Raw genomic sequence first — 27,008 nt, forward strand, 5'->3', positions numbered from 1 at the left:
TAGAAGTTCTAGTGACCCTTCAGCGGTTGCCTATTGTTATTAAATTTAAACATTTTCGTGTCCTATTGTTAAAGAATCACAAGTCTCCCAATCCGAGGAATATATTGATGGACGAGTCTGGTTACTTAAAGGCACTTTCAGGTGTTGGGAAGATTTTGTGCAATAACTTCTGTTCTTACTTTCTTTTACCCACCATCCACCCACAACATTTTTGAGAGGTATTTTTGGATAATAGAAATACCCAGATAGATAGAACTTAATTTATTATTCTAAAATGAGAAACTATAAAATTACAAACTTAGCTATTTACATAAAAAAATTACTGACTAATGATTAATCAATTAATTTAATTTAATTCTTTGGCTTATTCGCCTTGACAATTATTTGGCATTAACTTCACATAGATTTTTCCATTTGACAATAAAATGCTAAAGGAAAAAAATTGATGGTAGGTACTTTCAAACCATTATAATATTATATTAAAATTACCGGTACGTCATAAATAAGCAGAATTGAGACGTGTTTTTGAATTTAAAAGAATATCTTGGAATCCAATTACAAAGTTTTACATTATCTGTGAAGATAGAAAGATCGATTATTTCAGTAGGAAAAGGCCGGTTTTCCATAGTTCCTTGAAATTACAAGTCTCTGAACTCTTTTTTTTAGTATAGTACAATTTTTTCATTATATGAGAAGCAATATTCAATCAATACCTTTATATGAAACTTGTAGATAGTATATTAATATTTATTTTCCTTCAGTTTCCAAGTAGATGCTCGAGATCGTGTTCATATATTGCTATTAAAAACATGATTCCAGCTCCTGCAATTAAACCAGCTACGTTGATGGAAAGAGAGCTTAGAGTGTTTTCTGTAGATTTCTTCAATTCTGGAACCTGAAACATGAATACAAGATTGTTGAAAAATGATTTCATTCAGGTATATCATATGCTTACATTCAACTACGAAATATAATTGAGTAAAATTCAACAAGGATACTGATGGCTTTTGTTCCCTACAATCCCGAAAAGAATATCACATTTGAAAAGAGACTATGAGAGAAAAATTATAAAATTTTGACTTTCAAGAGCTTAACATAAAAGTGGCTGATATCTCTTGAAAAATGATATTTTTTCCAAAAAAATTATGCCTCCCAGAGAAAATCTTAATAATTACAAGAAAATAGAATTTGAAAAAGATTTTACTAACCAGATTGACGAGTGCAATGTACAAGAAAACGCCAGCTGTGATGGAATAGATCCATGAAGATGCATATGCCAAATTGGTCAACATGAGCCCAATTACAACTCCAATAAGGCTCATGACCGATGATACTATGTTGTAGAAAACAGCCTGCTTAACAGTCATTCCAGTCTTCAGTAAAACAGCAAAGTCACCTGCGAATAAACAGAGTGAATCTCAGAATAAAATTATACATTCACATGTCTTGAAATAAAATTATACTACATTCAGATCTTTCTTAAACAAGAAAAAGACAGAAAATGGACGAAAAAAGTTAATGGGAAGTGTTTTAGAGTATAGAAGTTACAAATGCAGTTTCAATGTAAGTGGTGATCGATTTTCTGTGTAGCATCAAGGATCAAGGCATCGTATAGTCGAGATGTAAAGGGACACGGTGCAAGTAATATTATATTAAATGCTGGTTCTTGTTAATAATGATACTCTTCATCTAAAATATATTATATTCACAAAGAAAACATTCAATCAATCATTCAGAATTATACAACTTACAGAAAAATACCACAGGCTAACTTACGCCCAAAACGGCTACAATTCTAATTTTTACAACAGTCCAAATGTAGCTAGAGGTTATGTGTCACTTCAAAATTCTTCAATTACACACTCAATTTACAATTCATAAACACAAAAATCAATATATCTTTTCATGATCTTATAATGCATTTTCGTGATAGAGATTGAGTTTTCTGGTACAGCAGATCCTTATTGGCAGGGGTGCAGAGTTGGAAAAGGATAAACAGTAGCTATATGTTTTGTCCATTGAAAGACGAATATAGCAAACCAATGTCAATCAGATGCTGACTGTATAACCCTTCAAATCTAAATGAATCTTACTATAAATGTGCACGTCCATCAATCACATCGTTTCTCCTCCCACATAGAAGTATCATGTGATGGGTTGAATGAGGCTGAGTGTCGCACTCAACCGGAAAAGTATATAGTAATTTACCGAGTTCGTGCGGCAACTCGTGTGTTAGAACAGCGATGGCTGTGGTGATGCCTGACACGACGTCCCCTGCGAAGGCGGCACCAATGGCCAAGCCATCAGTCAGGTTGTGCAGGCCGTCTCCCATTATCACCATGTACGCCACATTCATGTTGCTTCTGGCGCCTGCGTGCGTGTGCGAGCTCTCAAGGAATTGCCCTGACTCCTCACCTGAAAATTTAATTATTATTATTTATTTATTCTCATGGCTTTTCTTGGCAGAGAGATTCTCTATGATGTTCTGGCTCGCCGTAATACTTAATGTGACTTCTTATTTACACTCAAGTTTATTGACAGACAAGGATAGTAAGCCCAAGTTAATCAGGTGCTGACTTTAAAACATCAATCTCACTCTAGAAATTTTAAATCCAACCTCCACTTGTTAATTATTATTTTTTATTCCATAAAATAAAAAATTAATTGAAATTACATTTCTAAACAAATAAATTAGAGGTGCTCGAGATTGTGACGGACCCTACCTTTTTTAAACGTTATCCAACAATTCAATTAAGGTAAAAAATTATTTAAACAGCTCTGATAGAGCTCGTAAAAATAGCATCCTACATAATTATTTTGTGTCTTCTATAAAAGAGCACTATATCAATCTCATAATTTCATTTGGTCCAAGAATCAAGGAGAATTAATCGGTCACATTGATTTGAGGGAATTGTCAAAGTACAGATGTATAATAGCCTACTTGTTGCTGTAGTCTGATTTGTCAACTCCTGAAGACAATTTCCAATGAATTAATAAATGAAAGACACAGAGATGTTTAATACTTAACGCTTCCAGTAAAAGGTTTCAAATAAGTAATCAACAAATGGATCAATATAACTTTAAATAATAATTGAAAGAATTGATGTATTGTGATATTGGAAACATTGTGAATTACGAATGATCACTGTGGAGTGATGGAAACATTGTGGATTACGAATGATCACTGTGGAATGATGGAAACATTGTGGATTACAAAATATCACTGTGTAGTGATGGAAACATTGTGGATTACGAATGATCACTGTGGAGTGATGGAAACATTGTGAATTACAAATGATCACTGTGGAGTGATGTGAACATTATAAAATACGAATGATCACTGTGGAGTGATGGAAACATTGTGGATTACGAATGATCACTGTGGAATGATGGAAAAATTGTGAATTACAAATGATCACTGTGGAGTGATGTGAACATTATAAATTACGAATGATCACTGTGGAGTGATGGAAACATTGTGGATTACGAATGATCACTGTGGAATGATGGAAACATTGTGGATTACAAAATATCACTGTGGAGTGATGGAAACATTGTGGATTACGAATGATCACTGTGGAATGATGGAAACATTGTGAATTACAAATGATCACTGTGGAGTGATGTGAACATTATAAATTACGAATGATCACTGTGGAGTGTTGGAAACATTGTGGATTACGAATGATCACTGTGGAATGATGGAAACATTGTGGACTATGAATGATCACTGTGGAGTGATATGAACATTATAAATTACGAATGATCACTGTGGAGTGATGGAAACATTTTGGATTACAAATGATCACTGTAGAGTGATGGAAACATTGTGGATTACAAAATATCACTGTGGAGTGATGGAAACATTGTGGATTACGATTGATCACAGTGGAATGATGGAAACATTGTGAATTACAAATGATCACTGTGAGTGATGGAAACATTGTGAATTACGAATGATCACTGTGGAGTGTTGGAAACATTGTGGATTACGAATGATCACTGTGGAATGATGGAAACATTGTGGACTATGAATGATCACTGTGGAGTGATATGAACATTATAAATTACGAATGATCACTGTGGAGTGATGGAAACATTTTGGATTACAAATGATCACTGTAGAGTGATGGAAACATTATGGATTACAAATGATCACTGTGGATGATGGAAACATTGTGGATTACAAATGATCACTGTGGAGTGATGTGAACATTATAAATTACGAATGATCACTGTGGAGTGATGGAAACATTGTGGATTACAAATGATCACTGTGGAGTGATGGAAACATTGTGGATTACGAATGATCACTGTGGAATGATGGAAACATTGTGGATTACAAATGATCACTGTGGAGTGATGTGAACATTCTAAATTATGAATGATCACTGTGGAGTAATGTGAATATTATAAATTACGAATGATCACTGTGGAGTGATGGAAACATTGTGGATTACAAATGATCACTGTGGAGTGATGGAAACATTGTGGATTATGAATGATCACTGTGGAGTGATATAAAATTTGTGGATTACAAATGATCACTGTGGAGTGATGGAAACATTGTTGATTACAAATGATCATGTGGAGTGATGGAAACATTGTGGATTACGAATGATCACTGTGGAGTGATGGAAACATTGTGGATTACGAATGATCACTGTGGAGTGTTGTGAACATTATGGATTACAAATGATCACTGTGGAGTGATGGAAACATTGTGGATTACAAATGATCATCATGGAGTGATGGAGATATTGTGGATTACAATTAATCACTGTGGAGTGATAGAAATGTTGTGGATTACGAATGATCATTGTGGAGTGATGGAAACATTGTGGATTACGAATGATCACAGTGGAATGATGGAAACATTGTGAATTACAAATGATCACTGTGGAGTGATGTGAACATTATAAATTACGAATGATCACTGTGGAGTGTTGGAAACATTGTGGATTACGAATGATCACTGTGGAATGATGGAAACATTGTGGACTATGAATGATCACTGTGGAGTGATATGAACATTATAAATTACGAATGATCACTGTGGAGTGATGGAAACATTGTGGATTACAAATGATCACTGTGGAGTGATCAAAACATTGTGGATTACGAATGATCACTGTGGAGTGATGAAAACATTGTGGATTACGAATGATCACTATGGAGTGATGGAAATATTGTGGATATCAAATAATCACTGTGGAGTGATGGAAACATTGTGGATTACGAATGATCACTGTGGAGTGATGGAAACATTGTGGATTACGAATGATCACTGTGGAATGATGAAAACATTGTGGATTACAAATGATCACTGTGGACTGATGGAAACACTGTGGATTACGAATGATCACTGTGGAATGATGGAAACATTGTGGATTACAAATGATTACTGTGGAGTGATGTGAACATTATAAATTATGAATGATCACTGTGGAGTGATGGAAACATTGTGATTACGAATGATCACTGTGGAGTGTTGTAAACATTATGGATTACAAATGATCACTGTGGAGTGATGGAAACATTGTGGATTACGAATGATCACTGTGGAGTGATGGAAACTTTGTGGGTTACGAATGATCACTGTGGATTGATAGAAACATTGTGGATTATAAATGATCATTGTGGAGTGATGGAAAACTGTGGATTACAAATAATCACTGTGGAGTGATGGAAATATTGTGGATTGCAAATAATCACTGTGGATTGATGGAAACATTGTGGATCACAAATGATCACTGTGGAGTGATGGAAACATTGTTGATTACAAATGATCATTGTGGATGATCACTGTGGAGTGATGGAAACATTGTTGATTACAAATGATCATTGTGGATGATCACTGTGGAGTGATGGAAACATTGTGGATTACGAATGATCACTGTGGAGTGTTGTGAACATTATGGATCACAAATGATCACTGTGGAGTGATGGAAACATTGTGGATTACGAATGATCACTGTGGAGTGATGGAAATATTGTGGATTACAAATAATCACTGTGGAGTGATGGAAACATTGTGGACTACGGATGATCACTGTGGAGTGATGGAAACATTGTGGATCACAAATGATCATTGTGGAGTGATGGAAATATTGTGGATTACAAATAATCACTGTGGAGTGATGGAAAAATTGTTGATTACGAATGATCACTGTGGAGTGATGGAAACATTGTGGATCACGAATGATTATTGTGGATCATTGCTCGCTGATACCTCCATTTGATGGATTGTGATATTAGAAAGACTGTGGATTACAAATGGTCGTTGATACCTTAAATTTTTGGATAGAGTGGAGAGAAATAATGATAACAGGAATGTTTGTTTGAATAATGTAGCATACTCTCCTCTATGCTTATGATTGGTAAAATAGAGAAGTGAAATAAAATCTTTGCAAATTAAATGCTTTCAATATATAGTGCATGAGACAAGGAGGAGTAGAGCCTGTAATGATCGCATAAGAGTAGAATAATGGATTGAAGGAACTACCAGTAGAGAATTATTAAATAGCGATAGAGTGGGCTATGCTTCTTTCTTTGAAATAATAATAATTCTATTCATTTTCTAAGACTTACTACTTGAGTTTTTTTAATTTTCCCAGAAACTCAAGAAAAACTCGTGAAAATTGCATTATAAAATAATTTGAAATTCATAGTAATCTGTCCTTCACAGGAATTTGTGTAATTTATTCTTGTTTCCCTATAGACAACAACACGATTATTGAAACAGTTTCTCACCCTACGCAAATAGTATAAGAACTCATGCATGGTTTTAGAGTGAGTGAATTGAGTTACTAGCAAGTAATTCCGCAATAGATTTCTTTAAGTAATAAAAATTAAATCAAGTTTGTTAGAAAACTTACCCTTCATTGCATTTAGCGCAAGTTCAGTGTTATTGCTGGATTCCTGAAAATTAATATCGATTGCTACTTGAAAATATAATATCAATTACTTTTTTATCTTATAGCGTATTGAATATCATTGACTTTCTATGATTCAATTTTATCATTCATTCCTGTAATTTAATCTTCCAAAAACATAACAAATTCCCGGAATAATGAAAAATCATGATAAAAATAGGCTTTAATGGCATCAATATTCAAGACAAACAATAATAAATAGATTAATAATTACCAATTTAAAATCCGATTATCATGTTATGATATCCCTATAGCATTAATTATGTTATAATATGAATTTCAATTGAATTAAAAAAAAATTAAAATGATCATTGACTCATCTGGAAAGGATTATTATTATTTTTGAAGGGACGGATTCAAGGATCCAAAGGTTGAAAGAACCCCACACATCAACCAAAGCTTATTGTGTTCCCAAGTAGTATGTTAGTCAGGCGAACCAATATCTGTGTCCTTTACAAGAACCAGGAGTTTATCCTTGTGCTAACATCCAGTTCATCACCTGGTTGCTTGTCGCAATCCAGTGTGATATGCTTGGCAGTCTATTCAGACTGATTAGTCCTCGTGACCTACGTGAGTTCCACTCCTGGCCTTCTTTGAAAGTCCTTCCGCTGAGGAAGGAGTGGCCAAGTTGCCTCTAGGGCGCCTGGCCTCCCTTAACTCAGCCTCTTGACCCACATTTGTGCCTGGAGTTTCACTCATCTCTGGTCTCTTGGGCTTTTCTTTTTGCCTCTCCGAAACTCTGGAGGGTCAAAAGCCTCACCTCTCCCAAGAAGTTTTGCCTGAATGGTCGCCCTTCTTTGAGCAGTGGTGAGTTTTGCCTCACCATCTACAAACTCGTGACCTAAGTGAGTTCCACTCCTGCCTTTTTTGTAGGTCCTTCCACTGAAGGAGGGGTCGCCAAATTGCCTCTAGGGCACCTGGTCACCCTCGACTCAGCCTCTTGACCTACATTTGTGCCTGGAGTTTCACCCATCTCTGGTCTCTTTGGTTTATCTTCTGGCCCCTCCGAAACTGCCCTGATAGGGCAGATCCCGTGAGTTTGAAGGCAAGGCAACTTCTGGAGTTGCCTTGAGGTCCCTTTTAATCGCCCTCTACGACAAGCAGGGATACTGTGGGTGAATTCTGGTTTTCAACAGATTCTGGTTTTCAACAGATTCTTGAGTACGATGTTCGACTCAAAGCCCCCCCCCCCAACCCACAGGGGGCAAAGGTCAAAGGATTAAACTATAAATAGTTATAAAGTAAATCACTGCAGTCGTAAGAAGGTGTAAATGGTAAATACTAAGGTTCATTGGTTTGGACTTGGTTTCCCATTCAACCAATAAAAGTGACTAGAATCTATTGACATATCATGCATTGTGAATGGAGTCTGTTAATATATGAAACTGTCTGTTTAAACTTAGATACTCAAAACAAACATCATTTATATGTTTCACTGATTTGTCTTATATTGAAAAATAAACATAAAAATAATTGCTTTCATTGTGTAACAATCAATGAAGCTATAACGTTGTATGGTGGCAATGATCTTATAGTATTATTCAAATAAATATACAAGATCTATCAGCTAGATAGTGAAATACTCTAATATTGAGTATTATTCTATAGTAGATGTAGGTCGTATATAGCGGCCTGAGAAATTTTTAGTATTTAATGCTTATCTCATCCCTCACAGAATATATTAAGAAAATTTGAGTCTCTATCATCCTATCTATTAGAATAATTAATTCAAAATACAATATTGCTTGTAACATAAAACTCACAGCGAATATGGGTATGATGTAACTCAATATGAAATGTTCCATTCTAACTTGACTTATGACTCACCTCATGTGTGTGACCATGGCTATGCATAAAGTTTCCGATTACGAAAAATATCAGAATGGATAGGAAAACAATAGCAGCTCGATAGGTAACATTGTTGGGATCTTCATCTTCATGCATTTGAAACGCCTGTGAAGAAAGTACATTCTTATTAGGACTCTAGCTTTCTCAATTCATGTACGGTACTTATCATGTGAAACAATCTAGCAGACAAAAACAATCTATTTTGAATTTGTAACTAAGGATGTGAAATAGTTAATTTATGGAATTATCATGAAAATATATTATAAGAATAAAATAATATTAGAATAATAGATTTGAATGTTGAACTGACGTGAGGCAAAAGATGGAGAAGTGCATCGCCACAGAGTGTACCCACAGCTAGCGCCATAAGAAAACCAAGTATTTCTTCAAAGAAGAATCTTTGAAGGAATGGCACAAGTGATATTCCAATCAGTCCTGCCAAGCTTATTACAAACACACTAAGCAGAGCCAGCGTCCACACTGAAAACGTAAATAACAAAAATCGTAAAACACTTGACAAGTTTAGCTATATACTCATCCAAGTTGTAAGAGTATATTCAATGATTTGTCATAAAATTGAAGCAAATTTTTAAAGCTTGAATTTATATAAAAGTGAATTTTCTTTTACATCTTCTAGTTAGTAGGAGTCAACAAAGCTAAGTTTATTCATTAATTTTTTTACACATTTATTTCATATCGTCTTGTCTGTTACAATATCGCCGAAATACGTAGGCGTAAGTTATTCTTTCTGAGTAGCGTTTAGCGTATAGCTGAATGTAAGAATAGAATAAAGTGTTTTATTTGATTTATCATGAGGAAACAAAGATATGACATATTTGTATAAGAACTAAGGTTGAATTTCCAAATCTAGATTGTTGGCTTGTAGGCTATACAAGTCTGAATTTTTAAATTTCACATTAATGGCAAAATGGCAAAAGCACATGTAATTCATATCAGGAGAAATGATTTGTCTTTTTCCAACTATTATTATTCAACTAATAACTGATTGTATATCAAAGTCAACTATAAATTCATTGTTTCTAATAGACCTATATACAAACCTGTTGTCATAAATCCTCTCCAAACCCTTGCATGGATTTGAGCAATATATTCAAATTAACTACAATAATGTGCACAGATGTGTATGTATCTATACTCTATACAATGTGTTCAAATAATAACTGTAGTATAAGCAGAATCATTAAATAATGCTAATACACATGCGCACTCAGTACCCTCTCCTTCTAACTAAATATCCACGAAGTTGCGAGTTCTTTGTGCGCATGCTCACTACACAAATATTCACCCATAATGACAAGGCTGGATATTGCCCTCATAAGCCCAGCAGTCACCGTTTTGCTGTTGTGATCTGACTCATACTCTACCCACATGGTGAACCTATACAGTGACATAGAACCTATTTATAGATTTTGCATGTATCGATATATTGTTTCAAAAAAGGACAGATTTGACTTTTTCCACCTTGTATTGGTATCGGCCCTCAACTCATTTTGCCCGGCAGTGTCCTTCAAGCCGAACTCGCAAAATAGAACAAATAAACCAAGGTCAAACAAGCACAGCTCCACAAGTGGTTGGTACACATCTGACTTGCAAAGCTTGAGAGTGCTTGTTGAAATGTTGTACAATGCTTACAAGGCTGAGTCAAATGGTATGCTATCTGTTGAGAAACACAGGCATTATATCAGAGCCAAAAATATGTATAGACAGGAGGTGGATCGAGCTAAAAAAGATTACAATGCTAGAGTGATTGATGAATCTCACAATCCTGTTAAGGCGGCTTGGAGCATTATCAGCGACTCATATAAAACCAAGCCAGTGGTTCGATGCAAAAAGAGTCCAGATGAGGTCAAGAATGCTTTCATTGATGCTGTCTCTGAGATTGTTGAAGGTCTACCAGCATCTATGGCAGATCCATCATTGTCTGTCCCTTGTCTCATCATAGGTTTACCTGTTTTGAACCCATTAGTGGGGAGGACCTGATGAACATTGTTCAGGGTTTCAGGATAAGTCACAGCCAGGACGTCTATGGCCTATCAGTGTCCCTGTTGAAAAAGTTGATATGGGTATTGATGGAACCTCTGCTGTCGCTGGTCAACAGCTGCCTCATGGAAGGTGTTTTTCCCAACTGCCTCAAGATTGCAAAAACAGTCCTGATCTTCAAGAAGGGTGATCCCACTGATGTAGGCAGCTTCAGACCAATATCAATTGTACCGGTGTTGGGTAAAATCATTGAAACGCCATGTTAAGGCAGCTGACTGTGTATCTGGAAAGGAGCAACCTTATGAAGGATATGCAGTATGGTTTTAGGAAAGGCAGATCTACCACCTCTGCAGTGCGTTCATTGTTTGAAAGAATTCATGTGGCTTTCGAGGAGCGCAAATTGGTTGACCTTGAGTTGTGTGACCTGACCAAAGCCTTCGACTGCGTGTCACACAACATCCTGCTGGACAAGCTGAATAGGTATGGCATCGGGGACAGTGCATGGAGCATGGTGGCAGACTATCTAAGCGACAGGTGGCAGGTTGTGTCGGTGATGGGTGCCACTTAAGAGGAAAGGAGAGTAAAACATGGAGTTCCTCAAGGATCTGTGCTTGGACCACTGTTATTTCTCATACTCTTCAACGATCTCCACCTTCAGAATTCTAGTCTGCTGTTTGCTGATGATACTACCATAGTTGGTAAGGGCAGTGGACCCCTGGAAGTTAAACGCTGTGCACAGGAGCTGTTTTCCGAGGCTAAAGAGTGGTTTGCTGCAAACAAACTCAAGTTGAACGAGGCCAAAACACAGGAGATGCTTTGTACTCTTGGCACCCACGCTCCAAGGGACAAAGCAGTCACTTTGCTTGGCTTTGGAATCGAAGCCAAATTAAGTTGGGAGCCGCATATTGACCAGGTATGCAGGAGACTGTTTAGATTAATCTACCTATTCAGAAAGCAAAGATGTCTCCTGAGTCTCAAGAGACTTCTAATGATGTATCATGCAGTGTTTGGCAGTCATGTGCAGTATGGAGTTCTTGTCTGGGGCCATTCTCCGCATGCCAATGACATCCTGCTTCTTCAAAAGAAGGCACTGTGTGTCCTTACCTACAGTGACTTCGCTGCCCATTGTAGACCCATCTTCAGACGCCTGAAAGTGCACACCGTCTTCGGGCTGTACATACTGGCCTCACTTACTGCAGTGAAGATAAACAGGGCTAACATGATGAGTAGGTGTCAGGTGCATTCAAACGGTACTCGCGGAAGGCTACCGTTGGAGATTCCATGCTGTAGGATGTCAGGAGTGAATGACTCTTTCCCAGTGTTGGCTCTTGAAATGTTCAACCTGCTGCCGGGCTCGGTGAGGGATTGGTGTTTTCAAGAAGAGGCTGTCAAGGTGGCTTATTGAAAGAAGCTACTACAGTATCAGTGATTTCCTTGGGGATAGCTTTGAGGGACTGTGATGCCACGCCATTGATTCTCAAGTTTAAAGCTCTTTTTTTATTTTTGATCTATCCGGGAACACGTGGCTAACGATCAAGACTTTAGATATTTTGATATTGAGACACTACTACGCGTCAAAACTAGTGACATTGGTTGGCTTCAAAAACGTCACACTTTGCCCAAACGTGCCTATCTAGGTCTTTATAATTTGATAAAATATACTCCGTACACTTCTAGAAGCAGTAGGTACTGTGTACGTAGCACCAGAAAAAACGTATTCTAAGATTGTTTTATTCTATGGTAGCACCAATAATATATATTAGCCTGTGAGTTAATTACGTGAGAGAAAAACGAAAAAGGGAATGTAGACGATTTTGATAGAAAACGGAAACAGTGTGCTCCTATTGTTATTTTGAAATAACGTTGGTCATGAAGCCCCATGCTACAAACTAAGGTTTGCACGGACTATAGTAATTTATCCAGTCCTCAATGTTCTTTCACATTTTATTATGGTACTAATTAGACGAAACTTTGTTGAAAAAGATAATTATGTGTATTTATCTGTGAAAAACACTGTATAGAGTTGTTTAAAAGTCACTTCTTATCATACTGTAACGATTAGGTTTAACAACCTCATGGGTAATAAATATCGAGCCACTCTGTATTTTGGAGGAGGAGCTGAACTAGTTGAATTGATCATAGCTTATCTAAAAAATTAAATCAAAATGAATTCTTTCAAATTTGGAATACGGAAGGAATCATCTGCTTTTTTCATAACTTGCTATTTCATTTTTCCAAATAAATTGAGGGCTGGAAAATAGGAAAATACCCTATTGAATAAATAGTGAGAAAATAACAGCTTGACTCACCTATATACGTATCAGTTAGCACAGAATTAGGATGCTCTTCAACTCGGCCGGGTACACAACTTTTCTTGTCAAGTTGGAATACAAGAACCGGACAGATGTGCAAGAAATTACTGCGCGATAAACCAAGCTGATGATTCGGTTCAAGTTTGTAGATCATGAGCATCTCTTCTGGTGTGTAGCAGTGATTAAAGTCTTTCTTGTACAGATTGTTTCCTACTCCATTGCTGTATGCTTTTGACTTCTCAACTGGAACGTTAATGACAATATTATATGAGCAAAAAAATATATACATAAATTCTGATTCAATTTTACATCCTATTCTATGATTCAATTTTTCTATAGCCTACAGCAATACAGCCACATCTTATAGGCCACCAGCAATACAGCCACATCTCATAGGCCTACAGCAATATAGCCACATCTCATACGCATTCATTTTTTGCACTTCTTCCGTCAGTGAAAAACATAGCAGCATGACATTTTAACTCAAGTAGTTAACTTCAGATCTCTACTTCTAAAGATTGAAGGCGTGCTAGTGAACACACTTTTAAAACTTTCAATTCGCCATTTTATCGGTTTTGAATGGTCGCATTGATAATTTATAGTGAATACAAGATGTACATAACCCCTTGTCACTCTTTACTCTTTTCGCTTCAAAGCTGCGTTTACACCAAAGTTATTAACAAAATGTTAATCCTTATAGATTCTATTAGATTGAACGGAACTTGACAAACACATATGTTTATTATGTGTATGATAAGTTATGTTCAATCTAATAGCTTTTAAGGATTAAGTTATTAACATTTTGTTTTTTTTTCTTTTTTTTTAAGATTACGTCCTAAAGACTCCAGTCATGGAGTATAAGACAAGTCATGTTATTACATAATAATTCTAACACTAAGTAGTTCAACCTAGTTTAGGTTTGAAAGGAATTCTTGTACACTATAAAAAGCTCTATCAACTAAATATTTTTTAATTTGTTTTTTGAAAATCTTCAAATCATCATCACTTTTCAAGATTTGAGGTAGCTTGTTATAAAATTTCCTACCAATATAATCTGGTTTTTGTTCAAATAACCTACTATTGTGACCCATTATATGATAATCTGCTCTGTTTCGCGTATTATACTCATGAACATCTGAATTCTGGATCACACCACTCGTTTTCACATGCATTACAACTTCATATACATACAAAGATGGCACAGTTAATAGACCAAGCTTTTTAAATAAAGGCCTACAAGAGTCTAACCTATTCACTTCCTCTATACATCTGAGTGCCTTCTTTTGAATCTTAAACACCCTGTCCATATTTTGTTGAGATGAATTACCCCATACTAAAATAGCATACCTAATATGAGATAGTATAAGTCCATGGTAAGCAGTTAACAGTAGTTTTTTATCATTCAGCCTAGCAAGCTGCCGCAGGACAAATACCCCAGATGATATCTTATTACATATCCTCTCAATGTAAGGATGCCATGTTAATTTCCTGTCCAATAAAATTCCCAAGAATGCTACTTTCTCTTCTTGGTCTAATTCATTTTCCTCTACAAACACATTTATTTCTCTATCCTCTACTGAATTATATTTACTTTTGAATTGTAGGAATTGACATTTCTTACTATTTATTGTTAATTGCCTTTGCTTCAAGAATTGGACAATTGACTGTACTCCAGTAAAAGCATTTATTTCTAGACTATCTAATAAATAATTGTTAAAGATAAGCGATGTGTCATCAGCAAACAACAGAGCTCTGTGATCTTTTAACTCTTTTGGTAATTGGTTCACATACAACAGAAACAGTAAGGGACCCAGAATTGAGCCTTGAGGTACTCCAGCCTGGACCTCCAGTTTTTGAGATTTAATTTTTACTATTTCATTCCCATCCACCTTGGTAAGCTCAACACACTGGTTTCTACCTATGAGATATGATTCAAACCATTTTAGTTCTATACCATTCACACCTACAGTTTTTAGTATTTCCAATAATATTCTATGGTTCACACAATCAAAAGCTTTGGATAAATCAAGAAATATTGCGGCTGCCTTCTCACCTGAATCTATTATATCTATTAGTCTTTCAACAAGAGATACTATTGCAGTCTTAGTAGATTTCCCTTTCTGGAACCCATGCTGTTCATCACATATGAAATTAATTTCTTCCAGGTGCATCAATAGCCTATTTAAAAACTGTTAATAACTTTGGTGTAAACGCAGCTTTACAGTAGCATTGTGTAATATAAGATGAACTAAATTGTCTAATACCTAAGTAATCTAAGCTTGAACACTTACATTAAAATTCCTGACTATCTATGAGTAAATAAAATGCAATTTTTCCATATAATTTTGATATCATTCTTAAAAATTGAAATTAGTACTTTATTTTGTGTACAAAGTATTAACCTATTTAAACAACTATCCAATCCTATATTTTTTCATGTTCATGCCTTATTATTGATTTTTCCCAGCTGTTTATTTCAGCTGTTACTAACCTAGTTTAAAACCCCTGTGAGTACAGAGGTGCTTGTCAAGAACCGATTAAATAATTACCATACGGTAATTATAGATTATTTCCTTGAGTTGTTAATACTTCCAGTTCAAGCTTCACACTTGTCCAATTAAGAAATCGAAATGAATATCAATGAATATTGTATTAAGCTCAATTCCTATTACTCAACAGTACCTATATTAGCTGTATTCAAAGCTATTCATTCCATATTTTAGCAAATTTCAATTAGAATATTATAAGGCATTTAAGTTGCTAAGGCATTTAATTAATTTTGATCAAATCACCCATTTTTTAGCAACCAAATAAACCACAATATAGATTCTGAAATGCATTCCTAAAATAGAATATTTCGGCTTGGCTGTTGCTTCGTCAAGTATAATTGAAAACAATATAATACGGTATTCTAGAAATTTCTCAACTTATCAATTGTTTCCCAACCACTTGACCCCTACTTGCTACTTTAAGCCTCAAGTGCTCTATTCCTTGAGTATTTTGATTTTCATATTGTAAGTTATTGCTTTACCATTCAAGAAAATATATCCTATAAAATTGACACTTGCACATCGAACTCACTGAAATAATTGTTCATCCAATTTCCCATCCAAGTACCGTAACGATAATAGAAAATCTACCTGCACCTATTATTGCGTAAAGTGGAAAATCTCCAATTCACAGCTTATACGATTAATAGTCATAGGTTCTGCTTATAAATTATCGTAAAATTAAATTATCGATTTAAGCAATATGCTCTTATAATGTATCAATTTGAATTATATAATCTAGAAATGAATAAATTAGATGCAATTAGATAATTAGATTGCATGAATGATATTATTGTTGAAAATGATATTAATTCAATTGTTATCAAGCAAGCTTCTTCCTGCAACAAGGTGAATATTTTATCTAGAAATAAATTAAAACTCAAGTTGAAGATTCGTCATTTTGAAAGTATTAATGACATGTCTGATTTACCATTGTGTGGTGACCGCCGTCTCCTGTCCAGGTGGTTGTGTGTGTGAAGATTGAGTTTATCGTGCACTTCTTCGAAAGATCCATTATTTATTCTGTGCTTGTCTAGCTCGTGACTGAATTTTAACTGACCCAATCCCAAGCTGTCCAGTAGGTGCTCAAATCCCTAAATTTGAAATTAATTTTACTCGTTATAAGAAATTCAGTTGCTATAGAAATTGACTGAAAGGATTATACTGTATTATTTTCAAGTTTAAAAAACTCCATACAAAATAGGTAGAAGACCATTTCAAGTTGAATATTTTTTTTATGTTTGTTGAAACATTACCTTGAAATAATTATTATATTATGGATGTAATTCTGTGTAGCACCTATATTTTTTAATATGTAAATTTGGTTTTCAGTAAAGAATAGGAAAGAAGAATTCACCGTAAGCTAGAGCAAACAATAATATAAAATTTCCTAAATCTTAAAAGCAGGAAATTAATCTCTATTTTCATATTTTGCTCAGATTTTCATATCACGTAGTTTAAGGAAGATTAATGATTGAAGTTAAAAAGCTCAGCCTAAGTGCAAGTTTTCTTGATTTATGAATATAAAAAAATCTTGAAATAGGTCCATGTTCCAAAAACATTTTTGAAGAATAGAAGGAAAAGTTGCAATAAATTTTGGACTGTGAGTTGTTCAGATTGGAATATGAACAGTTTTGAGCTAGAGCCTGTTGATCCTTTCCGCAAGTGATTGTACTCATTATGTAATAATTAATTGATAAAAAATAGTGTAAAATTTTGCAATCATGAAAGGCTTTTGAAAGTTTCATTAGTTAGTTTCTTGGCTACATTGACTGTAACGATTAGACTTTTCCAAATCAATACTTATATTTTTATTGACTTCCCAATCAAGTGCTTTTAGGTACTGATGAATGAATAGAATATATATATTCATTTTAATCTGATTCAAAAGCATTGAATTTTTTCCAAAAATTGAAAAAAAAATCGTGTTTCTCTTTCTCGTTCTCCGATTGAAAATAGAAAAATGAACTACAGTAGAACTTCTTTACTTCGTAGTTGACGGGACCAAGCTCCCGCAAATAATTTACTACGAATTATGGAGGGTACGAATTATAGAGATGTAGGGCAATGAGGAGAAGGAGGAGGTTAATTATGAAGGTGATAGAGAAATCAATCTAATTATAGAATGCTAAATATTTTATTAGCAATCACTTATACCGGGTGACCCAGAATAACGGGAACTTTAAAAATGCCATGAAACAAAAGTGGGAAAGCAAAAATGATTTTATTCAAACTAATGTAAAGTTCAAGACTTGCTATTTCAGAACTAGTAGTTATGCGAACAGTAGACCTCGCTCATGAATACAACTTCCAATCCAATGAGAAGGGCCAGTACAGTAATAAGTACAGTATATTGTGAAGATTTAGCCATGTCATCTATTATTTTCTCCATTGAAAATGCTAGAGACACTGTTTCCAGGGACACCGGACTTATCAAGGAGGTACCTTTATATCGTCTCCATATTTACAATATAAACATATATTACAGCTTTTCTAATAATTAATTATAAGAAATCGGTCAACTGACGAAAAAATGGAATATGCAGTAGGCAATTTAGACGATGGTGAGACGGAAAATGATTCTAAATAAGATGGGTTTGTTGGTGACAATGACAGGAGGTTGCTAATGATGTTTTTCATGAAAAGTGGATTCAATGTTATGGCTTATTATGCCTATGCAGAATGTTAATGCTCACAAATTGGTTTCCGATCTCATACCAAAAGGAGAACAAAAGACTTGACACTGTAGAGCGACACAAAAATGCATACAATACAATAATTATTGTACCTGATAAACTAAAAATTCAGTTGAAAAATAACTAAAATAATAACTGATAGTTATGAATAAAAGAAGTTGGAGATTAAAGAAATGTTTATGATGTTAAATATTGTCTACAACTAAAATAGTTGTTGATTTAAAAGTTGATTAATTTTTATGATGATAAAAATTTTACATAAATATTATTCATAATGATATATTATTAGAATGGGATAAAACAATAATTAGTATTATCTGCAAAAAAATCAGGTCAGGACGAGATTTGAACCTTGGTTCCACAGTGTGAGAAACAATGCTCTAACCGACTCGCACACCATGGACTGGTAACAATAGATGCGAAAAAGTAGGAACATGAATTGCTGTATCTTCAAAGATACGAAAAAGTAACTTTTGAGGTTAGTCTACGGTTTTTTAAATATTACATAAAAACCGGAGGTCTTACTAAAAATCGTTACACATACGTTGCTGCGCCTTGTTTCAAAGAACTTGCATACCAAATTCCATCCAAATCGGACAATAAATGCGACTGTAACTGCGGTACAAACAAACAGACAAAAGCCGATCAAGTCGAAACTAAGACCTCAGCTTCGCTTCGGTCGATTATTAATAACATCTTTTACTTTTTGACAATTAAATGGCTTTTTCCTGAACGAATACATTGTTCAAATCTGTGTTGACGATTCCTCATTGATCGCTGCAATATCTCATCTGGGATATTGCGGATTTTATTTTGGATTTGTTTTAATTGATTAATTAAAAATAATTGATCAAATTGTGAGTGAAATCCACACTGCACAGCATTCAATGGCAACTGTGCGAGTGAGTATTGTTTGGTAACCGTGTAATATCATGATTAGGTTGCGTTACCTGGTCCCATGGATTTACCTGCGATTTTCTGTTCGTGGAGCTATCTCAAATCAAACGTTTTCACAACTTGACCAATGACTGTTGTTGAATTATAACATATTGTTGATTAATAATATTCCAGTTGAAATGTTGCAGAAAACGTTCAGGAATCTCAACACATAGATTTAGTGTATTCAGCATGCAGGAGGAAGCGATCTCAATGAAGTAATTGTCAAAAAGTGATAGATGTTATTAATAATTCTCAAATGGAAAATCCTGAACTTTACATTAGTTTAAATAAAATCATTTTTGCCCTTCCAACTCTTGTTTTATGGCATTTTTAAAAGTTCCTGATATTCTGGGTCACCCGGTATTATGGATGAATAATATAAAATCTATAATGAATAATCCAAATCTAGTAATGAATAATATAAAAATCCATTTAATAGAGCAGGGCTCTCCAACCTACGGCCCACGGGCCACATCCGGCCCGCGGATAGATTTTGTCCGGCCCGCCGAGAGTTATTGCTACCGATTTTTAAAAATATATACAGGGTGTCCCACCAAGGTTGTAACAGCCGTTAACCCATAGATTCTACTCGAAATTTTTGACAAAAAATGTTCTGTAAACTTTTTTCCTATCGACTTTAGTTTTCGAGATATATAGATTTTTCGATATTTTCAGAATATGCCTACTTACGGTCATTAAATACTCAATAACTGGAAAACTACTGGTCAAATTTCAATTTCAAGGGTATTGTTGGAAAGAGAAAAACATTTCTAACAAGATTAATGTAATTTTATTTGTTGTTGGAAATTTTGTAGTTTTTTATTAGTGCTTAAACTTGAAAAAATGCTATTCTTCAAATTTCAAAACGTTTTTCATCGATCTTTCTACGGGTACGGTGATTATAGTGGTTTCAATATTTTAAAAACTTCTCCATTTCATGAGCTTTCGAATGAGTATAAATTTGAAAAGGTAAGTTCCATGATAAAGTGTTCAAAACTGCTAATATCTGGAATGAACACCTTCAAAATAAGGAAATTCACTAACAGCATGCATCAAGTGGTGATCCTAAGGGTGAAATCACCTGATTTCTCTCTGACAATATTCTCAAGTTTTAATCAACATTTCAACATTCTACAATAATATGACTTTTTCAATAACTTGCATTATTCCCTGTACCATAAAAATCCTGAATAAAATAACAAGAAGTGTATGCTTCAGCCTATTTTTAGTATAGTTTTCAGTGTGCTTTCCAGTTAATTGACATGATATGTATTAACTTTGGCTAGTAGAGAAGCGTTCGCGTTCATTATCAAGAAATTTACCTTGTTTGAGTACTTGAACATGTTATTGGTGTATGGAGAGTGTGGATGCAATTCGAGAGAGGCAGAGAGAGTATACAGGAGACGTTTTCCTGACCAAAAACACCCATCTCATAACACGTCTTTAAGATTGACAGATGTCAAGATGGTGAGGGTCTAGGATCAGTTTCAAGATACAAGAGGCTCGTCTTAATTTCTGAGCTTTTGAGAATCTTATTCTAAAGTATTTCGAGCAGAATCCTCGATCCAGTATCCGGCGGGCAGCTGGGACGTTGGATATTTTAAGAATGATAGTTCAAAGAATATTGAAGAACAATAACTTTCGACCATTTCATGATACCCCAGTTCAAGAGTTCAATGAACCTGATACTGTTTCAAGGATGCAGTTTTGCCGTTGGATCTTAGCACAAGATTGTATTTCAAACATTTTATGGACAGATCACAGATAAAAGTACATTCACAAGAACTGGTGCTGTAAATTTTCACAATACACATACATGGACCTTTCATTTTCCATGCAAGAATAAATGGTGAAGTTTTTATGGTTTTCTGGTCAATGAGCTTCACGAATTGATGGAAGACGTGCCTCTCAATTTGAGGCAGAATATGTGGCTCCAGTTGGATGGCTGCCTCCCTCATAATGCTAGAGACATCCGTGTGTGGCTTGATAACACGCTGGCCTAGTTCAACTCTACTACAACTCAAAAATCCAAGTTTTGAGAAAATGGCAATTTTATGTTTCAATTTATTACTATGAATTGTGCATTGCATATGGAATGTTGATTTCTCCCATGTAGAAGTATAATATTCTTAGACTTAATTGAGTGTAGCTCTGGAAAGAGGAAGGAAAGCTGAGTAAAATGATGTAGAAATTTCAAAAATGATAATTTTTGAGTTTTAGCACTGTTGAACTGGGGCAGCGAACAATAATTGTATTATGCTGGGCGGTGGATTGGCCGAGGTGGACCAGTAAGTTGGCCACCACGCTCACCTGATCTTACTCCAATGGACTTCTACTTTTGTAGGGTTGTAAAAAGAGAAGTTTACAGAGAACCTGTAGAGACCAGAGAGGAAATGATTCTCAGAATTCGATTGACGTTTAAAGTGATGAAGACACGGCCCGATGAAGTGTGACGGGCAACTCGAAGCTTGATAAACGGCAGCAGGAGTTGCATAAACAGAAATGAAGGCTATTTTGAATTCCTGTCAGCATTGAGCATGCTATTTAACTTGATAACTGAATCTGAATGATTGCCATCAGTTTTTTAATTCTTTCATTCATCTACTTTGAATTATTATTCTATGAATCAATTTTGTTGGATGTTGTGAAAGTGCATGATTAATATTTTATAATAATTATAGGATTTAGACTATATGCTACCGAAAATAATGCAATAATCAGGTGACTTCACCCTTTAGGATCGTCACTTAATGTATGCTGTTTGTGAATTTCCACATTTTGAAGGTATTCATCCCAAATATTAGTAGCTGTGAACACTTTATCATGGACTTACCTTTTCGAATTCATACTCATTCGAAAGCTTATGAAATGGAGAAGTTTTTAAAATATTGAAACCACTATAATCACCGTACCCGTAGAAAGATCGATGAAAAACGTTTTGAAATTTGAAGAATAGCATTTTTTCAAGTTTAAGCACTAATAAAAAACTACAAAATTTCCAACAACAAATAAAATTACATTAATCTTGTTAGAAATGTTTTTCTCTTTCCAACAATACCCTTGAAATTGAAATTTGACCAGTAGTTTTCCAGTTATTGAATATTTAATGACCGTAAGTAGGCATATTCTGAAAATATCGAACAATCGATATATCTCGAAAAATAAGGTCGATAGGAAAAAATTTTACTAAACATTTTTTGTCAGAAATGTCGAGTAGAATGGTCAACGGCTGTTACAACCTTGGTGGGACACTTTGTATATTTATACACATTTTTTACAACAACTGTGAGTTCAGTACTCTTCTCTTACTAGCCACTCCATTTCAATACGAGTAAAATTAGCTGTAACTAAACAAGCAGCGATCAACCATTGTGTGATATTAGCAAATGGTCTGCACGGACTGTACATGTCTCTCCCAGAAAAAGACTCTAAAAACATAAAAACCATGCTCAAGCTATGTTTTCTCTTTTTGGATCTACCTACAAGTGTGAGCAGAAATTTTCATAAATGAAGTTTGGTAAATCAACATACATATATTCCTTGTCAGATGAACATTTGAAAAAAATTTAATGTTCGGAACCACAAAGTTTGATCCTAAAAATGGGCGGGCATTTCAAGTGGAAAAGAAATGCAATCTTCTCACTAAAAATAAGTATTCTCTTTTAGCTTGGTAACTTTTTGTGAATTCGTGTATTATCAAGTTGTCTTATTACTATAAAAAAGTTATTATCACCTTGCTAAATTCATAAACTTGCATTGTCAAGTTTTCTTATGACCTTCTTACACTCAATAAATTGGACTTTGTATTGAAATGAAATGAATTGGTTTGTTTCTCCCTGTGTTTTGATTAAACCTACTTAAAACTCCTCATATTATATTAATGGAAATAATTATAAGAATATGGTGAATGTGAAACAGCTGCTTCAAAGAGATTATCAAGAAAGATATTATTATTAGAAAAAACATAGTTTTGAAACTTCGTTTTCCTGATACAAATTATCAGAAATATGAATACGCAAGCAGGTAATATGTCTTTGAATTAAGGTGTTGATATTTTTACTTTCCTTGCCCTACTACCATAGGTAAGGAAAGTATTGCTTTCCGAAAAAAATTAAGGTACTCCAATTTCTAGATTTCTATACGTTTCAATGTCCCCTGAGTCCAGAAAAGTTTTTGGGTATTGGTCTGTGTGTGTGTGTGTGTGTGTGTGTGTGTGTGTGTGTGTGTGTGTGTGTGTGTGTGTGAAAATTGGGTCATGATTCTCCATGTGGGTGATGTTTAGTATAACTAATTATATCGGGGCACCGATCTTCGCTCGTTATCTTTATTTTATTAACTAGCAGAAACCCGTGCTCCGCAAGGGTCTATTTTAAAACTTGACAAACTGAACTTGAGCCGCTTCTTCACATTATTAATGTCAGTGTCCAAACAGGCCAATTTCCAAATGCTTTTAAAATCGCAAGTCATTCCTATTTATAAATCTGGTACTAAACATCTTATAAGTAATTACAGACCTATATCTATGCTAAGCATATTTGCAGAAATCCTTGAAAAAGCAGTGAAGAATCAATTTAAAAATTATTTGGAAACAGATAACATTATAGCAAATAATCAGTATGGTTTTAAAATGGATGAAATACAACACAAGCTCGATTTCATATAACAAATCAAATCGTGCTGAGGGTGGAAGATCGGAAACGATCACGTTTTAATCACGTTTCCAGATCTTGCAAAAACATTTGACTCTGTTGATAGACTGAAGCTTTTAAGAAAAATGGAACACTATGGAATCAGAGACTGTTCATTTGAGAGTTTTTTGTTGGTTTGATAGTTACTTCCAGAGCAGGAAACAGTTTATATAAATGGAATTGGTAGTGACACTATGCAGGTTGATTATGGAGTTATACAAGGAAGCACACCCGGTCCTATACTCTTCCTAATTTATATAAATAAAATCAGTTAATTGCAGTTGAATGGAAACTGTTCCTATTGACGATACTGCATTGGTTTTCTGTGGACGAACTTGGCAGGACGCTTTCAGTTTTGGCATCAAAAGACATTTTTCATGTAAAGAAGTGGCTCGATCAAAATAAATTCACACTCAATGTTATAAAAACCAAGTATTTGCCAATATATTTTATGAAAAATAGTATGCCAGTTCAAGAGTGCCTTAAGCTTCACTCATGTATACGCTTGAACAGGTGGAAAAATACAAAAATCTTGGTGTTTTTATAGATTGCAGACTTTGTTTGACTCCTCATATGAAATACCTCAAATGCCGCATTCGTAGATTAATGTATACCTTTCGGCAGTTGAGGAAGGTTATTTCAATCTATAAATTGGGAAGGACATACTTTGCTTATGTTTAATCAATTATGGAATTCAGGCCTGGGGTGGAGCATCCTCGATCACTTTAAGAGCTGTCGGAATTGCACAGCGAGCAATCATAAAGACTTGCTCGAACCAGGATAGTCGCTACCCGACAGAACTGGTCTATCAAGAATTTCAGGTTCTTGATGTGTGACAACAATACATAAAATCACTCAATTTTCATCCGAGGTAGTAAAAATGCAATATTTAACCCTCTTAACCATCCTTATCAAAGACAAAACATGAATTTATCAAAGAAATCCAATCAAACAATTAAAATTTTTATTCTCAATACAAACAATTGAGGGTCCTGCCAAACCCAAAGGTTTTTCGGTGGGTGCCCAGTTACAGAAAAAAACGAGTTACAAAAGATAAATAAACTTAGACAAAATAAATATTACACTTCAAAGATTTTAAGTAAAAAATGAAAGAAAACAAATACAAAATGCAAAAATAAAATAAGAAATATACATAAGATTTTGATACAGAGTTAATAAAAAAAGGGAAAAACAAAAATTTATTAGAAAGGAATGAAATAAAAAGGAAAAGGGAAAAATTGTTTTACACAAGTAATAGTACATTTTTATCGTTGAGGCAGGCGGCAGTGACAATAAAAGTTAAATTTTAAAACTTCAGCCAGCAAAAATTGAAAAATTCTAATAATGTAAGCATATGCTGTCATTTTTTCAACTTGACGTTTCTTAAATTATGTGTACGTTTGTAATATTATCAGTTCCGTTTTATAAATTGAATGTGCTGTTATTATTGAGGTACAGCATTACATCCTTCTTAGAGTAGTCACGAATATTTGGAGGAAGTTTGTTAAATAAGTAGGGGATTACATAATGTAGGGATCTTTTACCATATATATTATTGAATCTGGGTACTACATATATTGACGGAGATCTTAAATTGTAGGGTGAGGGGGGAGCAAGGAGTCTATAGTATAAATTTTCTTTGTGAAGTATTACAATTTTGAAAAGATAAGGTATGATAGAATATTTGTAAGCTACGTGGGTTGTATGGATCAATATTATTAACATCAGGAATATATTTGGAATTTCACAACCCAGATTAGTTAGCAATTGCAACAAATTTAATAGTCACTACATATGCCACATTATTAATTTATAGAAATATACCCGCCTACATAAAGCAAAAAGAACCCCTTAGCCTTAACAAGCGATAATTAAATATAATATGGTTATTTGAAACTGGCAGGGATGCCGCTGATCAGCTCATCCAGTACGCTTACCGATTCTAATGATATGAATATATTTTTTGTATTCTCCATCTAAGATATTGCTAATAATGCATCATTGTTGAAATCTTAAATTTTATCTTGTGCCATGTAAAAGCTGTATATCGTAATATTTATATTGTCTTACTTCAATTCTTACTGATCTTCTATTCACTGAATTTATTTAGCTATTTATATGTTATATTGCAAGTATTTATTATTTCCTTTTTTGTACCAAGCAAGGTTTCATTAGAACTCTTTCCCCACACACAGACTTTCCTATGTGGGGAAAATTCACAAGTGTTGAATATTCTTTTATATATTTACTGTATAATGAATTTGTGAATAAAACTTAATTTGATTTGATTTTTTCAAGGGAAGGGACAGGGACCTAACTTTTACAACGAATTATAGATGATTAATAATTATTATCGAGGTTCTACTGTATTTTCATTGCGAATGAGTGTTTGAAGAAATGAAATTCAATGTCAAAATAGAGAAAATAACCACAATGAACGAAAGCGCAGGATTTCTCCATTTTAACCCATATTGAGTTATTTAAATTTAAGTGAAAGATATAAATATGTAGGTCGAGATAATGTAGGTTGATTTTTCGAGATAATGTACACAACTCACGTTCTAAAAATAATATTGATCCAAAACCTACTCACCTCGTACGATATTTTTCCATTATTTCCATACTTGTTGAATAAATAATCAAGAAAAAATGTTTCCGCTGGAGAATCATTATTCACTTGAGTTACGTTCGACGTGCTTGTTACAATAGTGGTGCACACAGTTAATATAAACATCACCTCTATATTAGACATCATTGTTCATAGAAGATCACTAAATTAAAATAGTCAAGAAAGAAACACAATCCTCACTGATAATTCCAAATCAAGGTGTACTGTGTGTATTGGCAATTCATAACGATTACTGGTGCCAGTTTCTTGAATTGAAAGATAAGAGTGTTGTTGAGCAATTTAATCCAATTGAAGAGGACAACTGTCTGCTGTTGTTTTACTCTCACAATAACTTATCTGCACCTCACAGAGTATATAAACAACAACGATAAAGCAGCTATCACGTTATCTGCTTCCTAGTGGAATTAAAAT

General features: G+C 34.5%; 1 protein-coding gene across 1 annotated transcript; it reads right to left on the minus strand.

Annotated features, from left to right (window-relative positions):
• Positions 1–246: 246 nt before the first annotated feature.
• Positions 247–27,008, minus strand: LOC111056680 (zinc transporter ZIP6). Its single transcript, XM_039423898.1, has 9 exons — positions 26,562–27,008; positions 16,577–16,739; positions 13,094–13,339; positions 9,094–9,263; positions 8,763–8,888; positions 6,879–6,921; positions 2,209–2,415; positions 1,209–1,396; positions 247–895 (listed from the first exon to the last, which is right to left on the minus strand). Exons 1-9 carry the CDS (start codon positions 26,721–26,723, stop codon positions 758–760), a joined length of 1,443 nt encoding a protein of 480 aa, XP_039279832.1. The 5' UTR covers positions 26,724–27,008; the 3' UTR covers positions 247–757.

Source organism: Nilaparvata lugens, chromosome 3, assembly GCF_014356525.2.
Source record: "Nilaparvata lugens isolate BPH chromosome 3, ASM1435652v1, whole genome shotgun sequence".
NCBI lineage: Eukaryota > Metazoa > Arthropoda > Insecta > Hemiptera > Delphacidae > Nilaparvata > Nilaparvata lugens.